This window comes from Culex quinquefasciatus, chromosome 1 (assembly GCF_015732765.1).
Source record: "Culex quinquefasciatus strain JHB chromosome 1, VPISU_Cqui_1.0_pri_paternal, whole genome shotgun sequence".
NCBI classification, from domain to species: Eukaryota; Metazoa; Arthropoda; class Insecta; order Diptera; family Culicidae; genus Culex; species Culex quinquefasciatus.
Genome location: NC_051861.1, coordinates 116,551,283 through 116,574,214, shown reverse-complemented (window position 1 = coordinate 116,574,214; position 22,932 = coordinate 116,551,283). Strand labels below are relative to the sequence as shown.

The 22,932-nt window shown below is 34.5% G+C and overlaps 1 protein-coding gene across 2 annotated transcripts in view; it reads left to right on the top strand.

The window, feature by feature from the left end:
* The first annotated feature begins 7,784 nt into the window (after window positions 1-7,784).
* The window catches only part of LOC6050468, an 85,276-nt gene continuing 70,128 nt past the window's right edge, over window positions 7,785-22,932 (top strand). The window contains exon 1 of one of the 2 annotated variants that reach the window (XM_038248939.1): window positions 7,785-8,966. In XM_038248939.1, the coding sequence (XP_038104867.1) occupies window positions 8,618-8,966 (349 nt within the window). In that variant the 5' untranslated portion in view covers window positions 7,785-8,617. The remainder of the gene's footprint in view (window positions 8,967-22,932) is intronic. The other variant, XM_038248940.1, reaches the window with a different exon arrangement.

Genomic DNA, 22,932 nt, shown 5'->3' with positions numbered 1-22,932 from the left:
CGTCGGTGAGAGCAAAAGAAGCAAAAAGTGGCAATTAAATTCGATAAAGATGTGCATTTTTGTTCCCGCGAGGGGTAGGTCATTGGAAATGATGAATGGGTGGGGGTGACGAGGGGTAAGTCGCGTAAGTTTTGTTTTGGGGATTGATTGTTTTTTTTTTTTTTAGAAAAGTTTGGCGAGGAAATTAACCCTTGAAGAAGTGAGGTTCTATAAATATTACAAAAATTTAACCTGACAAATAACTTTTTTTTAAATATATTTTTGAAAAAAAGTCTCCACAATCTTATTTTTTTTAATGTGATGTCTCAATATTTTTTTTGTCTCCACTGAAATTTATCACAAGAGTTCTAAATCAATATTTCTTCTATCTACTGTCTTCAGAAAAAAAATCTAATTTAGAAAGTCTCCACATGTTTTGTGATAATATCAGGCCTGCACAATATTTATTTAAAGTCTCCACAAAACTTGTGAAATATCTATCAATCGTATGGGGTCTCAAAAAAATTGTAAGGCATTTATTTTAATTGTTGAGTTTAGTGGAGACTTTTTTGTAATATTTTGGAGGCCTTACAAAATTTGTGGAGACTAATTTTGTAAGGTTTCCAAAATAAAAGAAAAAAGTCTCCACTAAACATGTGAGGTCGATTCAAGTCGTGTGTGACCTCTTTAAGACTTTAATAAAGTCGACAAAATGTTTTAAAGAACTCTCCAAGGCTTGTGTGATCTGTACAAGACTTTTAAATAGTCTACACAAGACTGGCGAGGTATCTACAAGACTTTTGAGGTATCTACAAGTATTGTGTGGTCTCTAAAAGACAGTCGACAAAGGGTTTTGAGGTCTCTTCAAGACTTGTGTGATCTGCATAAGACTTAATATGAGTCTACACAAGACTTGCGAGGTATCTAAAAGTATTGTGTGGCCTCTAAAATACTTGCAAAGCCTTACTACAATTGTAAAAAGTCTCCACAATATTTGTTAGGTCTCCAAAAGAATAGAAAAAAAGTATCCAATAAAGTTGTGAGGTCCCTTCAAGTCTTGTGTGGCCTCTAGTAGATTTTCTAATGCTTGTGTGATCTGTATAAGACTTTATAAAGGTCTACACAAGAATTGTGAGGTATCTAAAAGATTTGTGTGGCCTCCAAAAGACCTTTAAGGTCTCTACTACAATTGTATAAAGTCTCCAATAAACTTGTGGGGCCTCTTAAAGACATAAAAAAGTCTCCACTAAACTTGTGAGGCCTCTACAAGTCTTGTGTGACCTTGTGTGACGTACAAATGGATTGAAAAAAGTCTCCACAAGATTTGTGAGGTTTATAAAAGACTCATAAGGCCTCTGAATAATTATTTTGAATATTATTTTTTTTTGTTGTTTTGATTTTTTGAATATTTTTTCGAATTTTGTTAAATTTCTTTGTATTTTTTTTTTTGTAAATCTTGAATTTTTGATTTAAATTTTATATTCTTTTTCTTTTCAAATGTCACTAAATTTATCAGATTTTTTGAAGTTTTCTTATTTTTTTTTTTTCATTTTTTGTAAATTTTTTTCTGTGTTTGAAAAATGTATTTTTTTTTAATTTTTAATGTGTTTTTTTAATTTCAAGATTTTTGATGATTTTCTTCAAATTTTCTTGGATTTCTTTGAATTTATTTTAATAACGTTGATTTTTTCAATATTCTTCGAATTTTTAAAATTTATACAATTTTTGACAATTTTCTTAATTTTTTTTTAATTTGAATTTAAATTTGATTTTTTATGGTTTTTTTAATTTTTTGATTTTTTTTGAATTTCTTTGAATTTCTTTGAATTTCTTTGAATTTCTTTGAATTTCTTTGAATTTCTTTGAATTTCTTTGAATTTCTTTGAATTTCTTTGGATTTCTTTGAATTTCTTTGAGTTTCTTTGTATTTCTTTGATTTTTTTTTTTTGATTTTTTTGAATTTCCTTGAATTGCTTTGTGAGATTCTCCACAAGACTTGCGAGATATTTAACGTCTCATGGGGATTTGTGAGGTTTCTGCTGTAATTGCAAAAAGTCTCCACAAAATATATGAGGTCTCTACAAGTCTTGTGTGACCTCAAAAAGACTGTCAAAACGTCTTCACGAGACTTGTGAGATCTCTACAAAGTCTGTGTGACGTATAATTGGATTTGAAAAAGTCTCCACAAGACTCATAATGTCTCCACAAAACTTTGAGGGGTTTCTACACGTTTTGTGTGGTATCTTAATGACTTCTCCAGTCTCCACAAGACTAGCGAGTTCTCCACAAGACTCGTGAGGTATTTATTAGACTTGTGAGGTAACTACATGTCTTGTCAGGCCTCTACTGCTATTGTTAAAAGTCTCCACAAAACTTGTAGGCTCTCCACGAGTCCTGTGTGGCTACTAAAGCACTTGAACAAAGTCTACACAAGTCTTGTGGGGTTCCAACAAAACTTGTTTGTCCTCTAAAAAACTTGTGAAAAGTCTCCAAAAATGCTGTGAAGTCTCCACAAGACTTGTGTGGCCTCTTAAAGTCTCTAAAAATGTCTCCAAAAGCCCTGTGCTGTTGAGGGTTAACGAGATCCTTCCTGTCTACCGGCAAAAGCTTTGCCAAAAATCGAAACTAACGTTGCAACTCGATCCAAAACTGGGAAAATAAGCCCAAAAAGAAGCGCGCCGGGTCTCGTGCTCGTCTCCGCGGGGAAATGTAGAGTAAAAGGTGGCGGAGATTAATGTGATTATTGTGTTTGCCCAGACGGACGGAAAATTGTTTGCTGTTCGTTACGAAATTTTGGGCCAACCTCCTTGACGTAACCTCCTCCAACTTGGGAGAGCTTGCCACAGTTTTTCGCTAATATCGCTTTGACAAAGATGACTAATTTGTGTTGTTTTTTTTTTTTGCTCTCTTTCTCCATTTGCAGGTAAGAATCAAACGGAGGTCAACGATCCGGATTTGGCCAAGTTTGGTCGGATTCGATGCACGTCGGAGGGACCGCCCAAAGTGGTGAGATTTGAGCCCACCAACTGTCATTCCTTAATTATTTCTGACTGACATTGGACCTGGTGAGTTAATCTAGATTAAATACCGCTAGATGGCGCGACAAATTTGGACCCACCGTGACTGACACAAGTGCGACGACCACCAGCAGAACGCGTCAACCTGCTGGAGCTGGAGTGAATCGATTGGACCATGTTGGTTTGGTTGTTTTTCTGGTCCAGAATCGATGTTTGCTCAGCCTGAGTGACCGTTAAAGCGGACTTTCTTGGCCAGAGATAAGCAGGTGTTGATTTTTTTACAAATATTTGTTCTTCAATTTGAGTTTAAAAGAAGTTCAAATTTGAAAGTTTTCAACAAATGTTCCAAAGTCAAAAGTCAACGACCTTGTCTGTGGTGGTGGAAACCTCGAAAAATGACAAGCGGAACAGTGGCAGCAGCAGAGTCTCCAGCTGTGGTGACCACGAAACCGCGAAGCTCGACGCTGATTGGAAACGTTTAATTCGCGGTTTATTGATTCGATACCGGAGCCAGAGTGTGACAACTTTACCGATTGACCCAGACCTGCATTGCGTTTACGATTTTCTGGCAATTTTGTAAGACTTTTGAAGACCTCACAAGGCTTGTGAAGACATTTTTGGAGGCTTTTAGAGACCACACAAGGCTTGTGGAGACTTCTACATTTTTCCACTGAAAATTAAAAACGTCTAAATGATTAAGTTTTCGGTAAGGCTGAATCTGAAAAAGCAAAATCTTGAACATTTTTAAATCAAAAGGCCGCATTTTGTTTTACGCTGAGATTGAAGTAAACCAGAGATAAAAGTCATAAAAAAATCACTTGAAAAAATCTACAATTCAAAATTAGAAAAAAATCCAACAACCCAAAACCAAGTTAAAGATCAAGAGTTGATAAATTAATGAATAAAAAAAAAACATTGAATTTGTTGGGAGAAAAACTAAAATTAAAATATTCCAAGATTTCTAGATTCTAAAATTCTTAAATTTTAAAATTCAAAAATAAAAATTCTGAAATTATTGGAATATTGGAAAATTTTAAACATCAAATGTTGTAAAATAAAAAAAAAGTAGATTGATAAATTCACAAATTAAAAAAAATCTAAGAAATCAAAATTAAAAAGTAAAAAAAAAAACAAAAATCAAAAAGAAATTTCAAAAATTCAATAATTCAGAAATTTAAATATCAAAACTATGAAATTTACTAATTTTAATATATGCATTAAAGTTTTAAATTTTTTGAAGATACAAAATTACCAAATCCTAAAGTTCAAAATATCAAAACATATCAAATTTAAAAACTTACAGAGTCAAAAATCAAAAGCAAAATTTCGAAAGTTTACGAATGAAGCAACTAATTATTCAATTTGTATTTTTAATATTCCCAAATTTATTTATTTTAAAAAAAATCCCAAACCACCATAGTTAAAAAATTTAGAAACTAAAGAAAAAACCATAATTAAAAAAATTTAGAAAATTAAAAAATTTAAAACATCAAAAATTCTAAAATTTAAATTGAAAAAAACAAAACAAATTTCAAAAATTAAGAAATCTCAAGTAAAAATTTCACAAATTTTTAAATAAGTATTAAAATTAAAAAAAAATCAAATCCTAAAATTTAAAATTCTAAAGATCAAAAATTTTAAAACTCAACAGATCAAAAATTCTAAATCAACTAGAAAAAATTAAAAACTAAATTTCTAAAGTTTATGAATTAGGAGAGAATCTTTTAATATGTTTACAGGAAAATACCTTAATTCAAAAAGTAAATGGGAAAAAATCAATTTTAAACTTATATTTCTCTAAATTCCCAAGCTATTAAATTAAAAAAATAAAATAAAGGATTAAAAAGTTAAAGATTTAAAACATTTGAAAAATAAAATTCTAAAATTTTAAAAACATCACTAGTTCAAAACTGAAAAAAAATTGAGTGCTAAAAAAGTTACAAATTCAAAACATTCAAAGAAAACAAAATTTAAAACAAAAAGCTAATTTAAGAAATTCATAAATTCAGAAATTTTCAAATCAAAAGTATAAAATTCATGCATATAAATTTTCAATTTTTTAAATCCTCATATTACAAATTTTAAAATATGCATTTAAATTTTAAAATTTTTATATCTTAGAATTCAAAAGATCAAAACTTATCAGATTTAAAAACTTACAGAGTCAAAGATCAAAAGCAAAATTTCGAAAGTTTCTGAATGAAGCGATAATCATTCAATTTGTCTGCAGAAAATAATCTAAATTCAAGAAGTACGAAGAAAATAAAAACAATCATCCTTTTTAAAAATTTCCATGCTACCAAAATTAAATAATAAGAAAATTGAAGAAAAAATAAAAAATCTAATATTTTGGAATATTAAAAAAATTTAAATATCAAAAGTTCAAAAATAAGATTTTGACAAATACAAAATAAATTCAGAAATTTAAAAATTGAAAATAAAAATTTTGACAAATTTTCAAATAAGTATTTCAATATTTAATATTTTTAAATCCCAAATTTCAAAAGATCAAAAATTTCAAATTTTAAAATTCAAATGATCAAAAATTCTAAATTAAACATACAGAGTCAAAACTAGAAAAAAATCAAAAACTAAATTTCAAAACTTTATGAAAATTAGGATAGAATTTTAGTATTTGTTTACAGAAAAATTCAAAAAGTGAGTAGAAAAAAAATCTAAAACTCATATTTTTCTAAATTCTCAAACTACCAAGATCAAAGAATAAAAGAAAGGATTTGAAAGTTGAAGAATTAAAATATTAATTAAAAGTTGAAGAATTAAAATATTAAAAAATTAAAGCAAATATAAAATTCTAAAGTTTTGGGATCATTGAAAAATTTAAAACATCAATAGTTCAAAAATAAAATAAAAAAGTCGTGGACTAAAAAATTCACAAATACAAAACTTTCAAAGTAATCAAACTTTGAAAAATTGAAAAAAAATTTAAAGACAGCTTATTTCAAACATTCATCAATTTAAAAATTCGAAAATCAAAAGCATAAAATTCACAAATTATAAAAAATGCATTTAATTTAAAAAAAATGATCCTGAAATTCAAAAGATCAAAAGATTATAAATTCTGAAGATCAAAAATTCTCAAATTCAAAAGATCAAAAAAATCTAAAATTTAAAAACTCAAAAAGTCTTAAAAAATCAAAAGTAATATTTCGAAAGTTTATGAATCAGGAGAAAATCATTCAATTTTTTAGCAGGAAAATAACCTAAATTCAAAAATAAAAAAGAAAATTTAAAAAAAATCATTTAAAGATTTTCTTAATTCTCAAGCAACAAAAATTAAAGAATTGAAAAATCGAAGAATTAAACAAAAAATAAAAAAAAAATATAAGGAAATTATAGAACTAAAGAATAAAATCATTTTAAAAAAAGAATTAAAAAAAATTAAGAGAACAAAAATAATTATATTTAAAAAAATAAGAATTTAAAAGTTAAAGAATTCAAAAATTCAAAAAAACTAAAATTCAAGAATTTAAAAATTACAAAATGTTTGAATAAGGAATTTCAAAATTCAAAAATGTAAAAAATCACAAATTTCAAAATTAAAAACATCAGAAATTATAAAATCCAAGAATTCAGCAATTCAAAAATCAACACATTTAAAGTTATGTTTTCAAATGCATGAATTTAAAAAAATAGAAATTGACAAAAATATGTGAATTAGACCTATATGTTGCACTGCCAGTACAACTAAAAATGTTACAGTAACCCAATGCCGCCATTTTGGCTGCCATCTTTGATTAATCGCAATTTGCGAGTAAAATGTATGTTTTTAAAAATGAGTTTTTTTATGTCTCATGCTGTCATAATATAATGATTTGCCAATTCTATCCTGAAAGATTATTTTCAGTCTTGAGTTTTTATAGGCTGTTACTTACACAAGCTTATTTTATTGAAACTTTATGAAATAAAAAAAATGCTTCAGAGAAACTATGAATTTAAAAATTATTAAATAATATAAACATCGTGAATAAATTGCATATGACATTTATGATCATGCCCATTACATCATACCATTAGATTAATGATTCCATTAATCTTTCAAATACACATTCAAAACCAACCAACCACTTAACTTTCAATGAACAATCCCAATCCCCTGGCAATTAATCTCCCAGTCAGAACGCTTCCCACCCGGCTCTGATTCTCTTCTAAACCACAAGTCTTTATTGTTGGTTGCACTCCCACAACTTGAACATTTTTTTTTCCTCTCCAACGACCACACTTTACCTTCAGTACCAAACTCGTGTTGACATTTTTCTTATCGCGCTTGTTTGTAGTGCTTTTTTTGCGCTCCATCTAGCAAAATGCCACTTTTGTCACACAACAACAAGCTAAAAGAATTCACTGAGCTTCCTCCCCCTTAAGAAAAACTCAGACTAGAATCTGTTGAAGGAAAAAAAGCTGCTTGAAAAGAAGTTCAGCCTAGACATGCCCGCAAACCACACCGCCGCCAACACTTCAAGAATACCTCTCGAAGAGAGGTTCTCACCACTCACCCAACTCACCACCCCGCGATCCTCTCCACTCACCTTCGCGATCGCACTCATTTTCGCCGTCTTCCTCTTGAACACCATTCCACGTGGTAAGAAAAGAATCGCATCGAAAATGCCATTCTTCCCACGAAAGGTGCGCTCGTAACTCACCAGGTGCATTCCACTCTTGGCGCCAACTCACCACGGCTCAGTGGTGAGTAAGACGGTGCGGTGAGTGACTGCAGTACCGCGTCGCGACGCGCGAATGCAACCAGTCGTGTACGGGCGGTCGCACGAGTAGGACGCGGTTTGCTTTGACGGTGTTAGGAGTTTTTGACAGAATAGAAGCTTGCTTGGTGGTGTAGTAGGCGTTGACAATAGATCATTGTGAGCGTGGTGAGGAGGAAGAAGAAAAGGGGGTTTTGGGGACATCAGTGAGTGACTTGCAGGGCGTGAGTGGGTTCTAGCCAGCACGGGTTTTTGACAGTTGTGCTAGTTCTGTTGTGACAGGAAGAATTTGCATTGTTTGCGTCGCGCAGCGACGAGGGGTGCCACGATCGCGCAGTGAGATCTGGAGCGCGCGCGAGAGAGTGTTTTGAGAGTGTAATTCAGGTGAAAACTAGCATTTCTCGTGATTACGATAATTATGTTTCCCCGCGGCTTCGCCGCCGCAGCCTCCTCCGATCTGTTGCGCGAGGGGCGCGTCTGTAGAAGATGAAGCAGTGGTGAAGTACGTGAACGACCTCGAAATTGAAATTTTGTGCCACACAACCACAGTAGCGGCCGCGGATCGGACCGTGTCTCCGATAGGCTTCAATGATCGGCGCCGAGTTTTGAAAGTTTTTCCTCCGGGCCGGGGCCCTTCGCGGGTGGAAAAGTCGGTGAAAAGAAGTGGCTTGCTTTGATAGGGTTTTCCAACCGCCTACCGCGCTATCTCGGATGCTGGCCGCCGACTTCGATTATCGGTAATCGCGCTGCACGCGATCCGACCCTGGGACGTCTCGGCGGTTGACGGACAAAAGAAATCGTGACGGACTCCGTACGGAGCGTGAAAATCGCATCTAATTACCCCTCGGACCGCGATGACCCAAAAGTGCTAAGAACCCCCCCGCAGAGGTCGCACCCAATCCAATGAAGATGAGTGTCAACAGTGCCGCTGGGCCACCCAGCCTGACCACAGCCCTCGCAAATCCGGGACCACCCAGTTCCGGATCCTCTCAGCCGGTGTCCCCGCACCAACCCGCCCCACACCCCCTCAACGGAACCGGTCTCTGGGACATCCCAGGTTCACAAGTGGTGACGGCCGCCTCCGGCGGCACCACCGCTGAACCCCCAATGTCCCTGTCCTCGCTGTCCCGGCTCAACAGCATGGAGTGCTGGGACTACACGATCGAGCTCGAGTGTCTGCGCGGACCGGAAGGTGAGGACGACGACGACTCGGCCGCTGCAGGCTGCTTTCAGTCCCGGCGAGATCTGGGCGGTACGTGTGCTTTTTCTCTTGGTTCTTCTTGGACGGCGGTGGTGGTTGACCTTTGATCTTGCTGCGAAGAAGAGCAGGCAGAACCGGTTTTCTGTGGAGCCCTGTGCAGTTCTGCTTTGGATTGAGCAAGTTCTTGATTGGTCTCGTAACTTGTTCCAGCTTCATTCATTCCTTTTATTGCGCTTCTTGGCACGGAAAAAAATCTTTCGGTCATAACTCAAACATTTACTGATAAATTTGAGTTTTAAAATAATGTTTTCAAACTGAGATTTTTTTTCGGGTTCGAACCTTTGGGCGAAAACAGGCAAGTTTGCGTCCTTTTGAAAAGTTACCTTAGAACTCAAATGCGTTAAAATGAAATGAATTAAACTAAACAATAGAAAAGGTCAGATTTCCAACAAGTCTTATTTCAACATCTACTGAAAACTGTAAAAATTATGGTTATTATGAATTGACTTTCTTCTAAACTTGAAGATGTAACTAATCCAGCTCTCCAAGGTATTCCAGCTGTCAAAATGCTGACACGCCCTTTCAAATGTTGCTCCAGAATTTCGTTCGCTTTCTAGGCCAAGTGAAAAAAACTAGAATTTAACACAAAATGTAATAAATCCTCGTCAGCGTGTCGCCACAGCCGCCGGTGCTTTCTTAATGTAAACAAAGAGCTGTCAGAGTCTCTGCGAAATACGTTCTTCGCATAGTAAGCAACTTTTGAGAAACTATTTTTGTGGCACCCCTGGTTTGAATGTGCTGGTAATTTCCGACTAAAAAGCCTTATTGGAGTGCTCGCCAATCCTGATCCACAAAACCGATGTCAGCTTCATTCGAAATGTAAAAAGTTCATACTGAATCTCAAAAAATTTATCCAATATTGAGATATGTTCATACAAATTTTGTCCAAAATTACTCTGTGTACATCTAGTTTCCACTTAGTTTGGAGTGTATTTTACTCAATTTTTCAGTATTTTTTATTTATTCTCTCTAGTTTATTCGTTAATTGAACCAATAAAAAAGCTTTGTTTACAAAACAAGCTTAGGACCTCTTGCAAACTAACCCGAGAATTCGATCAAAACTAAGCATCAAATACTGGCTCTAGAGCAGAATTTTACAAATTTTAATGAAAACACCTCAAAATTAATAATCTTGTATGACCGTGTAAAGAAGTTAATATTCAGTTGATATTTACTGAAAACTGCACTGATAAAATTTTTCAGTTAGCTTTCCCCTGAACTTCATTTGAAATTTGTATCGAGCTGTCAAAGTTTACTGAAATTCAAGACAGTTTTTATTTACTGAAAATTTCAGCAGAACAGATTTCAGTAAATTTAACTGAACTTAGTAATGAGATTTTGTGTTACAAGCCAAATTCATGCAAACTTGTTGACGAATCATAAAAAAAAACATGACAAACTTGACGTTCGAGTGAGGTTAAAATGTTTCTCGAAAAGAACAACAAAATCATCCTTTACAAGCTCATGGAGAGTAACTCAAATTAGAGATATTTTTTCCTTAATGAGTTTTAAATTTCAATAAACTTGTGCCCACTAGGCTTAATTTGATATTTAATAGTTAGCATTATTAGATAAAGCTTTTACAAGACATACGCAAGAATGTTTACATGTTTCTCAATTTTAAATTTAATTTTATCCAAAAAAATAATTTCGGTAACATTTTCTCGCAATAATTTTGTTTTTAAACTCTTTTTCAAGAAACTTTGACAAAATTTGAAGAAAAATACATTAAAACTGAGTCATCTTGTATAATCGTGCAAAGGAGGGATTCATTGTCTCTTGAACAAAGCGTTTGAATTTCACTTGTTGAACCTTAACAAAACGCCGAATTCATGCAAACTTGTTGACGAATCATCCCTCGAAAAAAAATTCAAAAATTTGTCGTTTGAGTGAGATTAAAGTGCTTCTTAAAAAAAATGGATTTTTTGCAAAAGCTACTCAATAATGAGGTTGAAGGACAAATTACTTAGTTTCAATGCATATTGCTCAATCAAAAAGATTCCTCATTTGGATAAATTTAGTAGAAGTATGATCCTATAAGTAAAATTTAAATATATTTAAGTAAAATTAATTCAAAATGTCTTTAAAAAAAATAACAACCACAAACTTGTGCCGCAAAAAGCTCTAACAAAAAAAAATAAATTGAGCTTTCTTGGATAAGCGTGTAAAAAAGTGTGTGTGAGCGTAGAGAGGTCAAAAATGCATAGTTTGATTAAGACTTACTCAAAAATGTTTTAAATTTTATTTAGTTTTAATCTCATAATTCTCAGTATAAAATAAAATTTTACCCAAAAAATAAATTTAGCGTCAAAATTTATCACAATAAATTAACAATAAAACATGCTAAACTCTTTCCATAAGATGCTCTGACAATATATAAATGAAAATAACTCAAAATTGAGCTGTCATGAATGAGCGTGTAAAGGAAAGATTGGCTCTCTAAGACTCCGCATTTAGGCGGGCTCCGATCAATAAAAAGTCGTCAAAAATCAAATTTTGAAATAACTCTGAATCTACAAAAAGCATTAGAGAGGGAAATTCTTCAATTTTCACAAAATTTTAGATTTGATTTTTTTTTAATGTTTTCAATAAATGTTTTTTTATTGTAGATTTTTACCTGTAACTGAAATCTTCTACTTTTCATGTCAAAATAAGTATGCAGTAATTTTCGTTTTGTCCTAGATTGCGGGTGGGCACCTATGCTTATGCTTATGCTAGTAATTTTCGTTTTGTCCTAGATTATGTTTAAAGTTACTGATATAAGTTTATATAATTGGATGATAGGGTTAATTGCCGTTACAACTAAGGGAGCGTTTTTTTATTACGTAACGCAAAAAAAAGGATTTTTGGACCCCCTCCCCCCCTCGTAACAAAATTTCCATACAAATTAAAAAAAAATTATTTTAGCGTAACACGGCCATCGACCCCTCTCCCCCCAACTGCGTAACGTAATTAAAGAACGCTCCCTAAGCATTCCACACTATTTTGACGTTTGCTGAGGCTAAAAAACGGGTAAAATGACTGTTAAAAAAATAATAATTTTCACGTTTTTTAAGGTTAAACTCAACCGAATCTTAGCTTTGTATGTTTTATAGTACTCAATTGTAAAAATTATCTCAATTTTTCTCGAATTTCAATAAAATTTTCACATTTCAAACTTAATTGAAATTTTGAAAAACAAGTTTCTTTTCCGTGTTTATCCTCCCTTTCTTTGTGGTCCCTTTTTTGCTGCGCTCGACCCATCTCGAACCTTTTGTTTCTGTGCCCTGGACATCACGCTGGCAGGGTCCGATTCGAACTGACAGCAGTAACCACAAAAACAACAACAAGAAAACGCTACCTCTCCCGCCGCTCCATTAATAAAATGGGGACCGGGCTTTCAACCGGAAATACGCATAATTATTGGGATAAGCGAGCTCGACCCGGGGGATTTACAAATGACATCCGGAAGATAATTTTTCGGGACGCCCTGCCGAAAAAACCGTTTTATTGGGCCATCGATGGAAGTCGGATTTTTTTATGAGGCTCTATTAATGACTGGTGGCCCCGGAGGGGCGGCAGCTCCGCTGATTGACGGTTTTGCGATCGTTCATGGGTATATCAAGATGTTCGAACTTGACCTTGTTGGGACTTCCTGCGGTGTGGCGGAGTGTTATTAGCTGAGGAATTTGTGCGGTTCCGATTGGGATCTAGTGTTTTTGGGGGACATTCGTAGATTTCCCACCGAACAAATTTCACTTATTTACCCATAAATGAGTCTTTCAGTGTACGCGTGCACGCTTTTGGCGTGGTAAACAAACAGCTGTCATTTTGGAGGAAACATTCAGCAAATGCTAACTCGACCGATGTTTTCGGTGCGTTTACGGGATTGCTTGATAAATGTCATTCCAGAGTACCTCCACTTAAGGAGGTATTAGTTTTGAGAAGTAATTAAACGTAATTCTGTCAATGCATTTTTATCAGAATTTCAACTCTTAATTGTCTTTCTGTCTTATGCAACTTTGTTGCTTCTTTCCAAGGTCTCTTTCAAAACAGGAAAACCCTCATAAAAGAGGAGATAAAAACTTCTGAAACAAGTACTTCTGAAAAACAACAAAGTTAAGAACGAACCAGACAAAAAAAGAAAGCCGGACCACAGTTTATTTGTCATTCCAACTATGGGGCTTGAACTTGCCGACCATTCATCACAACACCGTGCAAGATTCGTTAAGTTTTTTTGTGGTTTTCCAGAACAACAACCAACTCCACTGTTCAAGCTGAAGAAAAGAAAACCGCTGAATCATTGTGTGCTGTGCGCCTTTAAAGGGGAGTTTTTCTCCTCTCCCCCAACTTCAGTTTGACGCAACAGAACTTCAACTTCACGAAAAAAAAAGAAGAAGGTTAAGAAGCGCAGATGATCCGGAACGTCTCGGGAGTCTGAGCCAGTCAAGTTGAAGTCAAGTTCGAGTGCGCTTCTCCTTCCCTCAATCTACATACGAGTCGAGCTTTTTAATGATTTCTAGCGGGTTTCGTTGAGGGGTTTATGGATGCTTCCTTCTTCTTGCTCAAGTTGTTTTTCTTCTTTAACTTCGGTAAAGAACTTCTAATTATAGCGCGCACATGATTGTGGTTGTGCAACCTCATCCCGACAGTGTGTGTATTTGTGTACTTGAGCACATCTGGTCAGCTACTCGAAATTGATGCACGAAGATAAGATTTAAGATTCTGGAAGAAGTGAGGTGAAAATGGTCAGGTGAAACCTGTAATCATCGATCGCGGTAAGGTGATGAGTGAAAGAACGTTAAATCGATAAAAGTTAATGACTTTTACGCGTGTTCATAACCTTGAATTTAACATAACCTCAAAACTTTTACGCGAGATTGATGTAATTTTCGCCTCAATTGCAAATGAACTAATTTTCAACAGTAACAAAAACGCCTAATTTCGGTCGAACCTTCGGAAATCAACTCACACTGCGCACGGGGAAGAATTAGGTTATTTTTGCATCAGGCGATGAGTCGTAATGAAGTTCAATGCTGAAAGCATTATCCGGAACTGGGGTGAACGGTAGAAGTAATTTACCTTATTTTTTTGATGCAAATTAAAAGACAATTGCTTCAAACAAAATTCTTGCACTAATTTGTTAAAGTAATAGAAGCCTTTAAATGGATCTGACATAACATCCCGGGCAGACGGTAATAACAAAATTTTTGCCATTTCAATAACAAATACTGTTAAAATAACAGAAAGTGTTATGGAATATTCTCGGAAAATCTATTTTTGCATAAGAGATTAATAACAGTTTATGTCATCATAACAATATTTGTTATTGATCTGATATTGGTTGAAAGCCAAAACAACTGTGGAATAACATTTTTTGTTATGAAAAAATACCTCCAACTATTATTGGGATGATCGGATTAGATGTGTTCAAAGAATAACTTAAATTTCATTAATCTGTTATTACAGTAACCATCCAATAATGTATTGGCCTAGTATTTTCAAATATCAATAAATGTTATTTCAAAGTTATTTCCGTCTGTTCGGGATTGCAAAAGGCCAAAATCGAACATAAACGCACCTGTCACCGTCAATTACGCAACAATAGTGACCATCGCTCAAAATCGTCTTTTCCGGTCACTTTTTGTTCGTGATTTTTTTTTTCTGGAACATCACACAATTTCCCACACACAAAACCCCAAAAAATAAAGGCGCTAGACAGCCTTTCTCTTCTTTGAGTTCGATTTTTTGGGTCTTTCACACGTAATTTACCCAAAAACACACTACCCAGCCACAACACTTGCTCGCATTTCTCCGCCCAAAAGCCCCCGCTTTAGGCACGCGTGACACGCGTAAATCTGACATAATCGGGCCCAATTTTTCGTTCCGAAGTTCGATTCGTGGTGGCGGCTCTCCATTGTGTGGTGGGAAATCATTGAAGATCGACAATTACGTCGGCAGTGGTCAAAAGGCTTTTGTGTAACAGTCAACCGAAGCAAATCGGTATTTGATGATTCAATAGTTGGCTTTCCCACACTGATTCCATTGAGCAAAGAAGGAAATTTCCCGATAGGGGCTACCGCGTGGCCATCTTTGACCAGTGTTTGACCCCGAAGCGAAGACCTGGTCGTGATGGCGATGGCGGGAACTGGTTGGATAAACAAACCAATAATTTTGGATGATTTTGAAATCTATAGCAATTATCAGGGTAAGCGGGTTGATTTTTGACGTTTGACTGTTTTAAAATAAACTTTATCATTTTTTTGCAACAAAAAAATATTTGGGCAAGATTATCTGAAAATTTCTTATTTTCTCACTTTGAACATCAAATTCGTGTTCTGCGAACTCTTTTAAATGAAATTTGAGTGGTTGATTTCCTGATACATCTTGGTTAACTTGGAAAAAGATGATAATTTTAGAGCATTTTAGAGCACAACAACCCAAAACAAGTCAACGAAAAAAAATCTGTTCGTGATTCGATTATCCGTGAAGTTAAATTTTCCCGAGGAAAAACGAGTTGATTTAGCAATAAAATTACCTTGTGTAACTTTTTTTTTGCATTTTTTACAGGCGTGCACTTTTACTCTTTTTCCAAATTTTGAGTTGTAAGAGCACTGATCGTTTAGGTATTAAAAAAAAGGTATTATTGTACTCAAAACTTTACTTCTATTGGCTTATGTTTCATTTCATCAATATTTTTTGTCATTTTTTTCAATTTCTCGATTTTTTCACATTATATGATAAAAACTTTGCCTGGTACAAATTTGACTTAAAGTCTTTGTCCCTCAGCTCTGGTCGAGTTCGAGGGGGAGGCAAGGTTTTTCGAAAATTTGTAACAAAAAGCTTTATACAAAAAATCAAATACAAATTAATTTATAAATTTTCAACAATTTACAATTGATTTTAAAAGTGTCTATGACCCAATCTCACCCCCAGACCCAATGTCACCCCTGTTGATGGTAGTTAAAAATAAAAGTTAGATATTACACCAAATTGTACCCTTAGAAAATATATATTTTTTAACATTGACAAAGTCACATGTAACAAGTAAAATCATCAAATCCAAAATTTACATAAAATTTAAGAGTTCTCCTTTTCATTTTTTTTTTAAGATTCAAAATTTCTTAAAAATAAACCGGAGCCCTTTTAGAGACCGGTTTGGGTCTCTAAGGGTTAAATATTTCTTTTTTTTTAATCCGGCTGAAACTTTTTCGGTGCCTGCAGTATGCCCTAAGAAGCCATTTTGCATCATTAGTTTTTCCATAAAATTTTCCATACAAATTTGGCAGCTGTCCACACAAAAAAAGATTTATGGAAATTCGAAAATCTGTATCTTTGGAAGGAATTTTTAGATCGATTTGGTGTCTTCGGCAAAGTTATAGGTATGGATATGGTCTACACTGAAAAAATAGGATACACGGTAAAACAATTTTTGGTGTTTTTAAATTTAACTTTTTGTCACTAAAACTTGATTTGCAAAAAAAAACTATTTTTATTTTTTTTCTGATATGTTTTCGGGGACATCAAATGCAAATTTTCTAGAAATTTCCAGAACGGGCAAAACATCTTTGACTGAGTTAGGAATTTTTGAATCAATACTGATTTTTTTTTTTCAAAAAATGGAAATATTGGACGCAAAAATTTTTCAATTTAATTTTTCGATTTAAAATCGAATTTACAATCAAAAAGTACTTTAGTGAAATTTTTATAAAATGCATCGTTTTAAATTTTATCAATTTTCATGTAACTTTTTTGAAAATAGTCGCAGTTATTCATTTTTTAAATTAGTGCCCATGTTGGCCCACCCCTTAAAAAAATATTTTTAAAAGTCTAAGAAAATTCTCTATATTTTGCTTTTTTGAACTTTGTTGATACGATCCTTAGTTGCTGAGATAATGCCATGCAAAGGTTTAACCCTTACAGTCCGAACGTCTGATGCGAGATACCGAAAAAACCTTAAAAATGCTGTATCTTTGGCCTCTTTTGACCAAATAAGTTCGTTCACCCCTCAAAAGAACCGGACAAATGTCTATTTTCAGAATCTATGTCCGGAATCGGACACTTGGCCACGGAGATATTCCGGAACCTAGTGGGGTAGGTTTTTGTCCGGGTATGCAACCCAATCTACAAATCATGATTATTATCATAAGTTCTTCAGAAAAACCATCCCAATTTGCTCCAAGACCTGTTCTGAACATATTAGGCATATTCCTTTGATCCCGGACCTACGGATATGAATTGGCCACCCTTCCGGAACCGACTACACAGGAACGGATGTCGAATTCTTCATCAATTGTAATATGGCTTCCGACATGTCAAACGACACCAATTTTGGCTCAGGAAATCAAATTTGACATTCTCAGTACGTTCTGGTGCCATTTGGCCACCCTGCCACCAACCCGGAATATCCGTAACATGGTTCCGGTGGACCAATTACGGTAATTTGAAAAAAAAAAAAAAAAACGACAACCTTTCTAAAGTGACCAAATATAAAAGGAAATATTTAATTTTAAATACGAACAATTATTTAAAATTTTAGCTTACATTATTTTTGGGCTAAACAAGTTTTTATTCATAATTTTAAAATGTGAGTCATAATTTTTAGCATAGGCAATGTATTTTCCATAAAAATCGATCAATTTACCCTTCAATTTACCGATTATTACCACGTTTTCAATAAGATTTTGCTAAAAAATTATAAATAAATTGATTAAAAACCGTCAAATTCAAATTGAGATATAATAAAATAGACACCGAAAGACACGGAGATATTTTAAGGAAATGTAGTTGAAAGTGTGTACTTTCTGGTGCATTGTTGGGGCCAAAATGCGCCATTTTGAAAACATAGCAACTTGAAAATAGGCTCAAATTCACTTAAAAATGGTTATAACTCCTCAATAAAGGCTCAAAACATTTTGCTGTCTTCGGCAAAGATGTGTAATTTTATATTATAAGCAACTCTTCAGAACATAGTAGGCCGCTAAAATGCAAACATTTTGAGTTATCACCAAAAAAGTGCTTTTTGGACCATTTTTGCAAAAATGGCGTATTTCTCGAGTAGATTAAAAGCTACAAATCTGCTGGCGCCTTCGACAAACTTTCATAAAATTTTCTCTTCTACAACTTTGCCGAAGACACCAAAGCCCTACAACGTCATCCAACAAAGTTAGTTTTTGGTTGGCACCCTGGAAGGTCGTCACCCTGTATGTCAATAACTTCAAATGATAGCCCTTATCAAGTACAACAACTCTTCCGAAGACACCATTTGGCTAGGACGTCAAATAAAGGAGTTATCAATTTATTCCACTTAATTTTGCCATTCCGAACACTGTGGAATGGACAATCATGGGCACTATATTTAAAAAATTATAAACCGTATTTTTTCGGACAAAATTTATCTTTGAATTGGTATATTTTGAAAACGGTGCACTTAATCAAAAACATAGGTCAGTACTTTTCGAGGGTGCGCTGGAAGTGGGGACGCGAAGTCGTGATTATGCAGGTTAATTTTTTTTTGTGTGCTTTTGTGTCGCTATTCGTATGGAGTGAGTGATTGTGGTAATCGAATAATAGCATCATTGGTGCGCTGGAAGTGGGGACGCGAAGTCGTGATTATGCAGGTTAATTTTTTTGTGTGCTTTTGTGTCGCTATTCGTATGGAGTGAGTGATTGTGGTAATCGAATAATAGCATCATTGGTGCGCTGGAAGTGGGGACGCGAAGTCGTGATTATGCAGGTTAATTTTTTTGTGTGCTTTTGTGTCGCTATTCGTATGGAGTGAGTGATTGTGGTAATCGAATAATAGCATCATTGGTGCGCTGGAAGTGGGGACGCGAAGTCGTGATTATGCAGGTTAATTTTTTTGTGTGCTTTTGTGTCGCTATTCGTATGGAGTGAGTGATTGTGGTAATCGAATAATAGCATGCCTTTCTGAATTATTTGTGTCTTGAGCGTGTTTTTCGTTGAGTAATTGGTGTTTTTTGTGATTTTTTTTTGTGATCTTAATTAATTGTTTTGTGATTTTCAAAGCCCTTCCTATATCATCGTTGATCGGAAGGCACGGCGTCGGGTAAATTGTGTATATTTTTTTCGAATAAGGTTTTATTTTTTATGGTGAAAAACCATTTCTATATAATGATCGAAAGACGCACTGACATTTTGGATTAATTAATAGTGGAGTGAAATAATTGTGTGTGAGTGATTTTGTGTGTTAACCAGAAAGACCTTCCCATAGCATCGTTGCTCGGAAGGCTCGCCGACGGGTCTGTTATGAAAGTCCTCCCCATAGCATCGTAGCTCGGGAGGCATCGAAAAGCCAATACCTTATCCTACTAACCCAAAAAAATAATAATCACGTGATGCTTGAAGGAGATGCTGTGGATTCAACGGTCTCATGCGGTATCAACAAGTATATAGCGAAAAACTGTGTGCTTGATGAGTCTGCAACTTCAACTATCGGACTAACATTCCTCCCTTTCGTTGAACTGCAGGCTTCTTGGGAGGGCGCCGGTATTGACTAATAAAGTAGAGATCTTCAGAGGTTAAACAGTGAACGGATGGTTGGCTCCCACTGATCATTTTTGATTCATTGTTTAACTTCAGCTGATCTGTCAATAACGGAGTAGCAGCTCATTGGCAGTCAACCATGCTCATGCTCATGCTCATGCTCAACATAGGTCAGTACTTTTCGATTACAAGTTTTCGATTTAAGTACGAGATTCCAATTTTTCAACTAAAATCACTATTTAAAAAAATTATAACTCGGTGGCGAAATTTTGATCCATAGTTCTGAATGGCTTAAAAAAATATTACTCGATGGTAGAACTTTTGAACATATTTCTCGATGGTTGAAAAGTTGCAGGTTTTTTTCCCCTAAAACATATCAAAAAATCTCAAAAATAATAATACAGATTTTGGGAAATTGATTTTTTTTTTTAAATGTTAATTAAAATATCACAAATTTTTTTTCGTGTTCCTATTTTTTCTGAATATTCCTCAACAATACCTACAACTTTGCCGAGGACACCAAATCAATCGAAAAATTCCTTGAAAAGTTAGAGATTTTCGATTACTCATGTACCATTTTTGTATAAAGACTGCCAAAATTTCGGATTATGGTTGAACCAGTGACACAAAATAGCTTCTTTGGTTACAGGGAAAGCCCTCACAAAGTTTGAGCCAAATAAAAAAAAAGTTAATTCCATTTCTGGGTTTTGTGGAGAATTGCTCATTGAGCCAAAATTTATTTATGACTAAAAAAACATAGCAGAACAATAAAACAGTTGTGAATTTACACATATCAGGAGAATGTTAGTTTGCATCTTCAAATGGTGATCGATTGATCAAATTATTATTGAAAGTTCATTATCAACAAATTATGCTCAATTTTAAGCAAAAATCACTTCACTCTGACCTTACATGACAAGCTCTCCACCACTTTTGTGTGACATAATTTGGCCCTCCAAGCGCAAAAGTGGCTCCCAATTTCCCCGACCACTTTTTAAAGGGTGGCCCCCCGGTCCAAACGAGCGTACTGTAATTAGTCAAATTAACCAGCGCCTTAAAAAGGGCCAATTAGGTGTGGTTGTTGGTGAGCACTTTAACCTCACCCAAAAAAAAAAACAAAAAGAAGTGGGCCCACTAAAAAGGTTTGAATTGTTGCTGCTGACATAATCCACTTTCGAGGAAGAGTGCAGTGACAAATGATTCGTGTTGCACTTTTAGGGCTCAAGGAGGGGGGCGCGTCCATAAAACATGTAACGTCAAGGCTAAATCTCGTTTCAAGAGTTGGTGAAAGAGCACTTAAATGTTAAGGGGAAAACACGGTTGCTGGAGTTGATTGTGAAGAGAGTGATGAAAATAAAACTAAACTCAGACACGAGAGATGGCTAATTTCGATACGGTTTGTTAGCGCGTTGCAAAATTAATTTTCAAGGTTTTTTCTTTCAGCTGTTGTGTTGTTTTGATCGCCCCCTTAAAGCGTTTGAAGAAATGACCACTCTGGGGCAAACGACAATTGAAGCTTGACGCCAAGTGTCACTTCTTTAGAGGCTGCTGGCAACACGGCCTAATTTTACGACGCAATTTAAAAAAAGACTCTTAAAAGTGTCTGAAATCGATTGCAGACCCCTCCTAAAGTCTTAGTCAAGGTCGTTTTATGGCCGCGCAGACACAGTGAGTCCAATCAGCAATTAGTGGGGCCTTTTAGTAGCTTTTACTAAAGCCGCCCTTTTCGGGCTGTTCCGAATGGATTAGTGTTTTCTGACGTCGTAAAGTGACACCCCGTAGGTGAAACCCCTTAAAAAAGGTCGCTGGAATGCTCGGATTTGCTTGGAAAGGGATTAGATAAGGATTAGTAGCAGCATTTACAGCGAGGTACACAACTTTCACCCTTGGCTTACACAGCGGATTAGCTAATGTGATTAAGGAGACTTTTTTCGCACGTGGGTTTTTTTTTCTTTTTTTTTTAGAAAACAATGTAAATTTACATGTATTTTTATAGGAAAAGTCATCCGTATTCCATGTATTATTTATTATTTACGTATTTTTTCTATCTTTCAATTATAGAAAAAATACGTTAATAATAAATAATACAAAAAACCTTTTTTTTTCTTCAACAATGTAAATTTACATGCATTTTTATGGGAAAAGTCATGTGAAATCCATGTATTATTTGTTATTTCCGTATTTTTTCTATAATTTAAATCTCTACAACAAACCTTTTTTTCTTCAACAATGTAAATTTACATGGATTTTTATGGGAAAAGTCATCCGAATTCTATGTATAATTTATTATTTACGTATTTTTTCTATAGTTGAATGCTCTACAACAAATCTTTTTTTTTCGTCAACAATTTTAATTTATATGCATTTTTATGGAAAAAGTTATCCGGATTCCATGTTTTATTTATTATTTACGTATTTTTTCGATAGTTGAATGCTCTACAACAAACCTTTTTTTCCCTTCAATAATGTAAATTTACATGCATTTTTATGGGAAAAGTCATCCGAATTCCATGTATAATTTATTATTTACGTATTTTTTCTATAGTTGAATGCTCTACAACAAACCGTTTTTTTTCTTCAACAATGTAAATTTACATGCATTTTTATGGGAAAAGTCATCCGAATTCCATGTGTTATTTATTATTTACGTATTTTTTTCTATAATTGAAAGCTCTACAACAAACCTTTTGTTCTTCAACAATGTAAATTTACATGCATTTTTATGGGAAAAGTCATCCGAATTCCATGTTTTATTTATGATTTACGTATTTTTTCATATAATTGAAAGCTCAACTGTTGTTGAGGTTTGTTAACCTTTTTTTCTTCAACAATGTAAATTTACATGCATTTTTTATGGGAAAAGTCATCCAAATTCCATGTATTATTTATTATTTACGTATTTTTTCAATGATTGAAAGCTCTACAACAAACCTTTTTTTTCTTCAACAATGTAAATTTACCTGCATTTTCATGGGAAAAGTCATCCGAATTTCATGTGTTGTTTATTATTTACGTATTTTTTTCATATAATTGAAAGCTCTACAACAAACCCTTTTTTTCTTCTCTCATTCCAGGTAAGGCATTTTTCTGCACGATCTTCGCTGCCATAGATTTCCTCCATCCACAGCAACCACAACAATCGAAAAATTGCTTTGCATATTCCACATCGTGAGTAAGTCATCAGATTTCTGCGAGACCACCACCCGACATTAAAGCGAAAAAATGTGCACTTTTCACTTACCCTCCATCAAACGAAACACCTTGAGGCAGTTACAGATCTGCAAAGTGCCAATTTCTGATGGCCTGCGACCATAATTCACATTTTCGTGTTTACCGCCATTTTTTTTTATTTCTTTTCATATTTTGATGTTGGTTTTTCCTGCCGCGAAAACCGCATTTACCACCACCACCAGTTGATTGCAGCTTTTCCGCGCTCGCGCGATTTTTGCTTCGATTTCATTTTTTGAGGGCC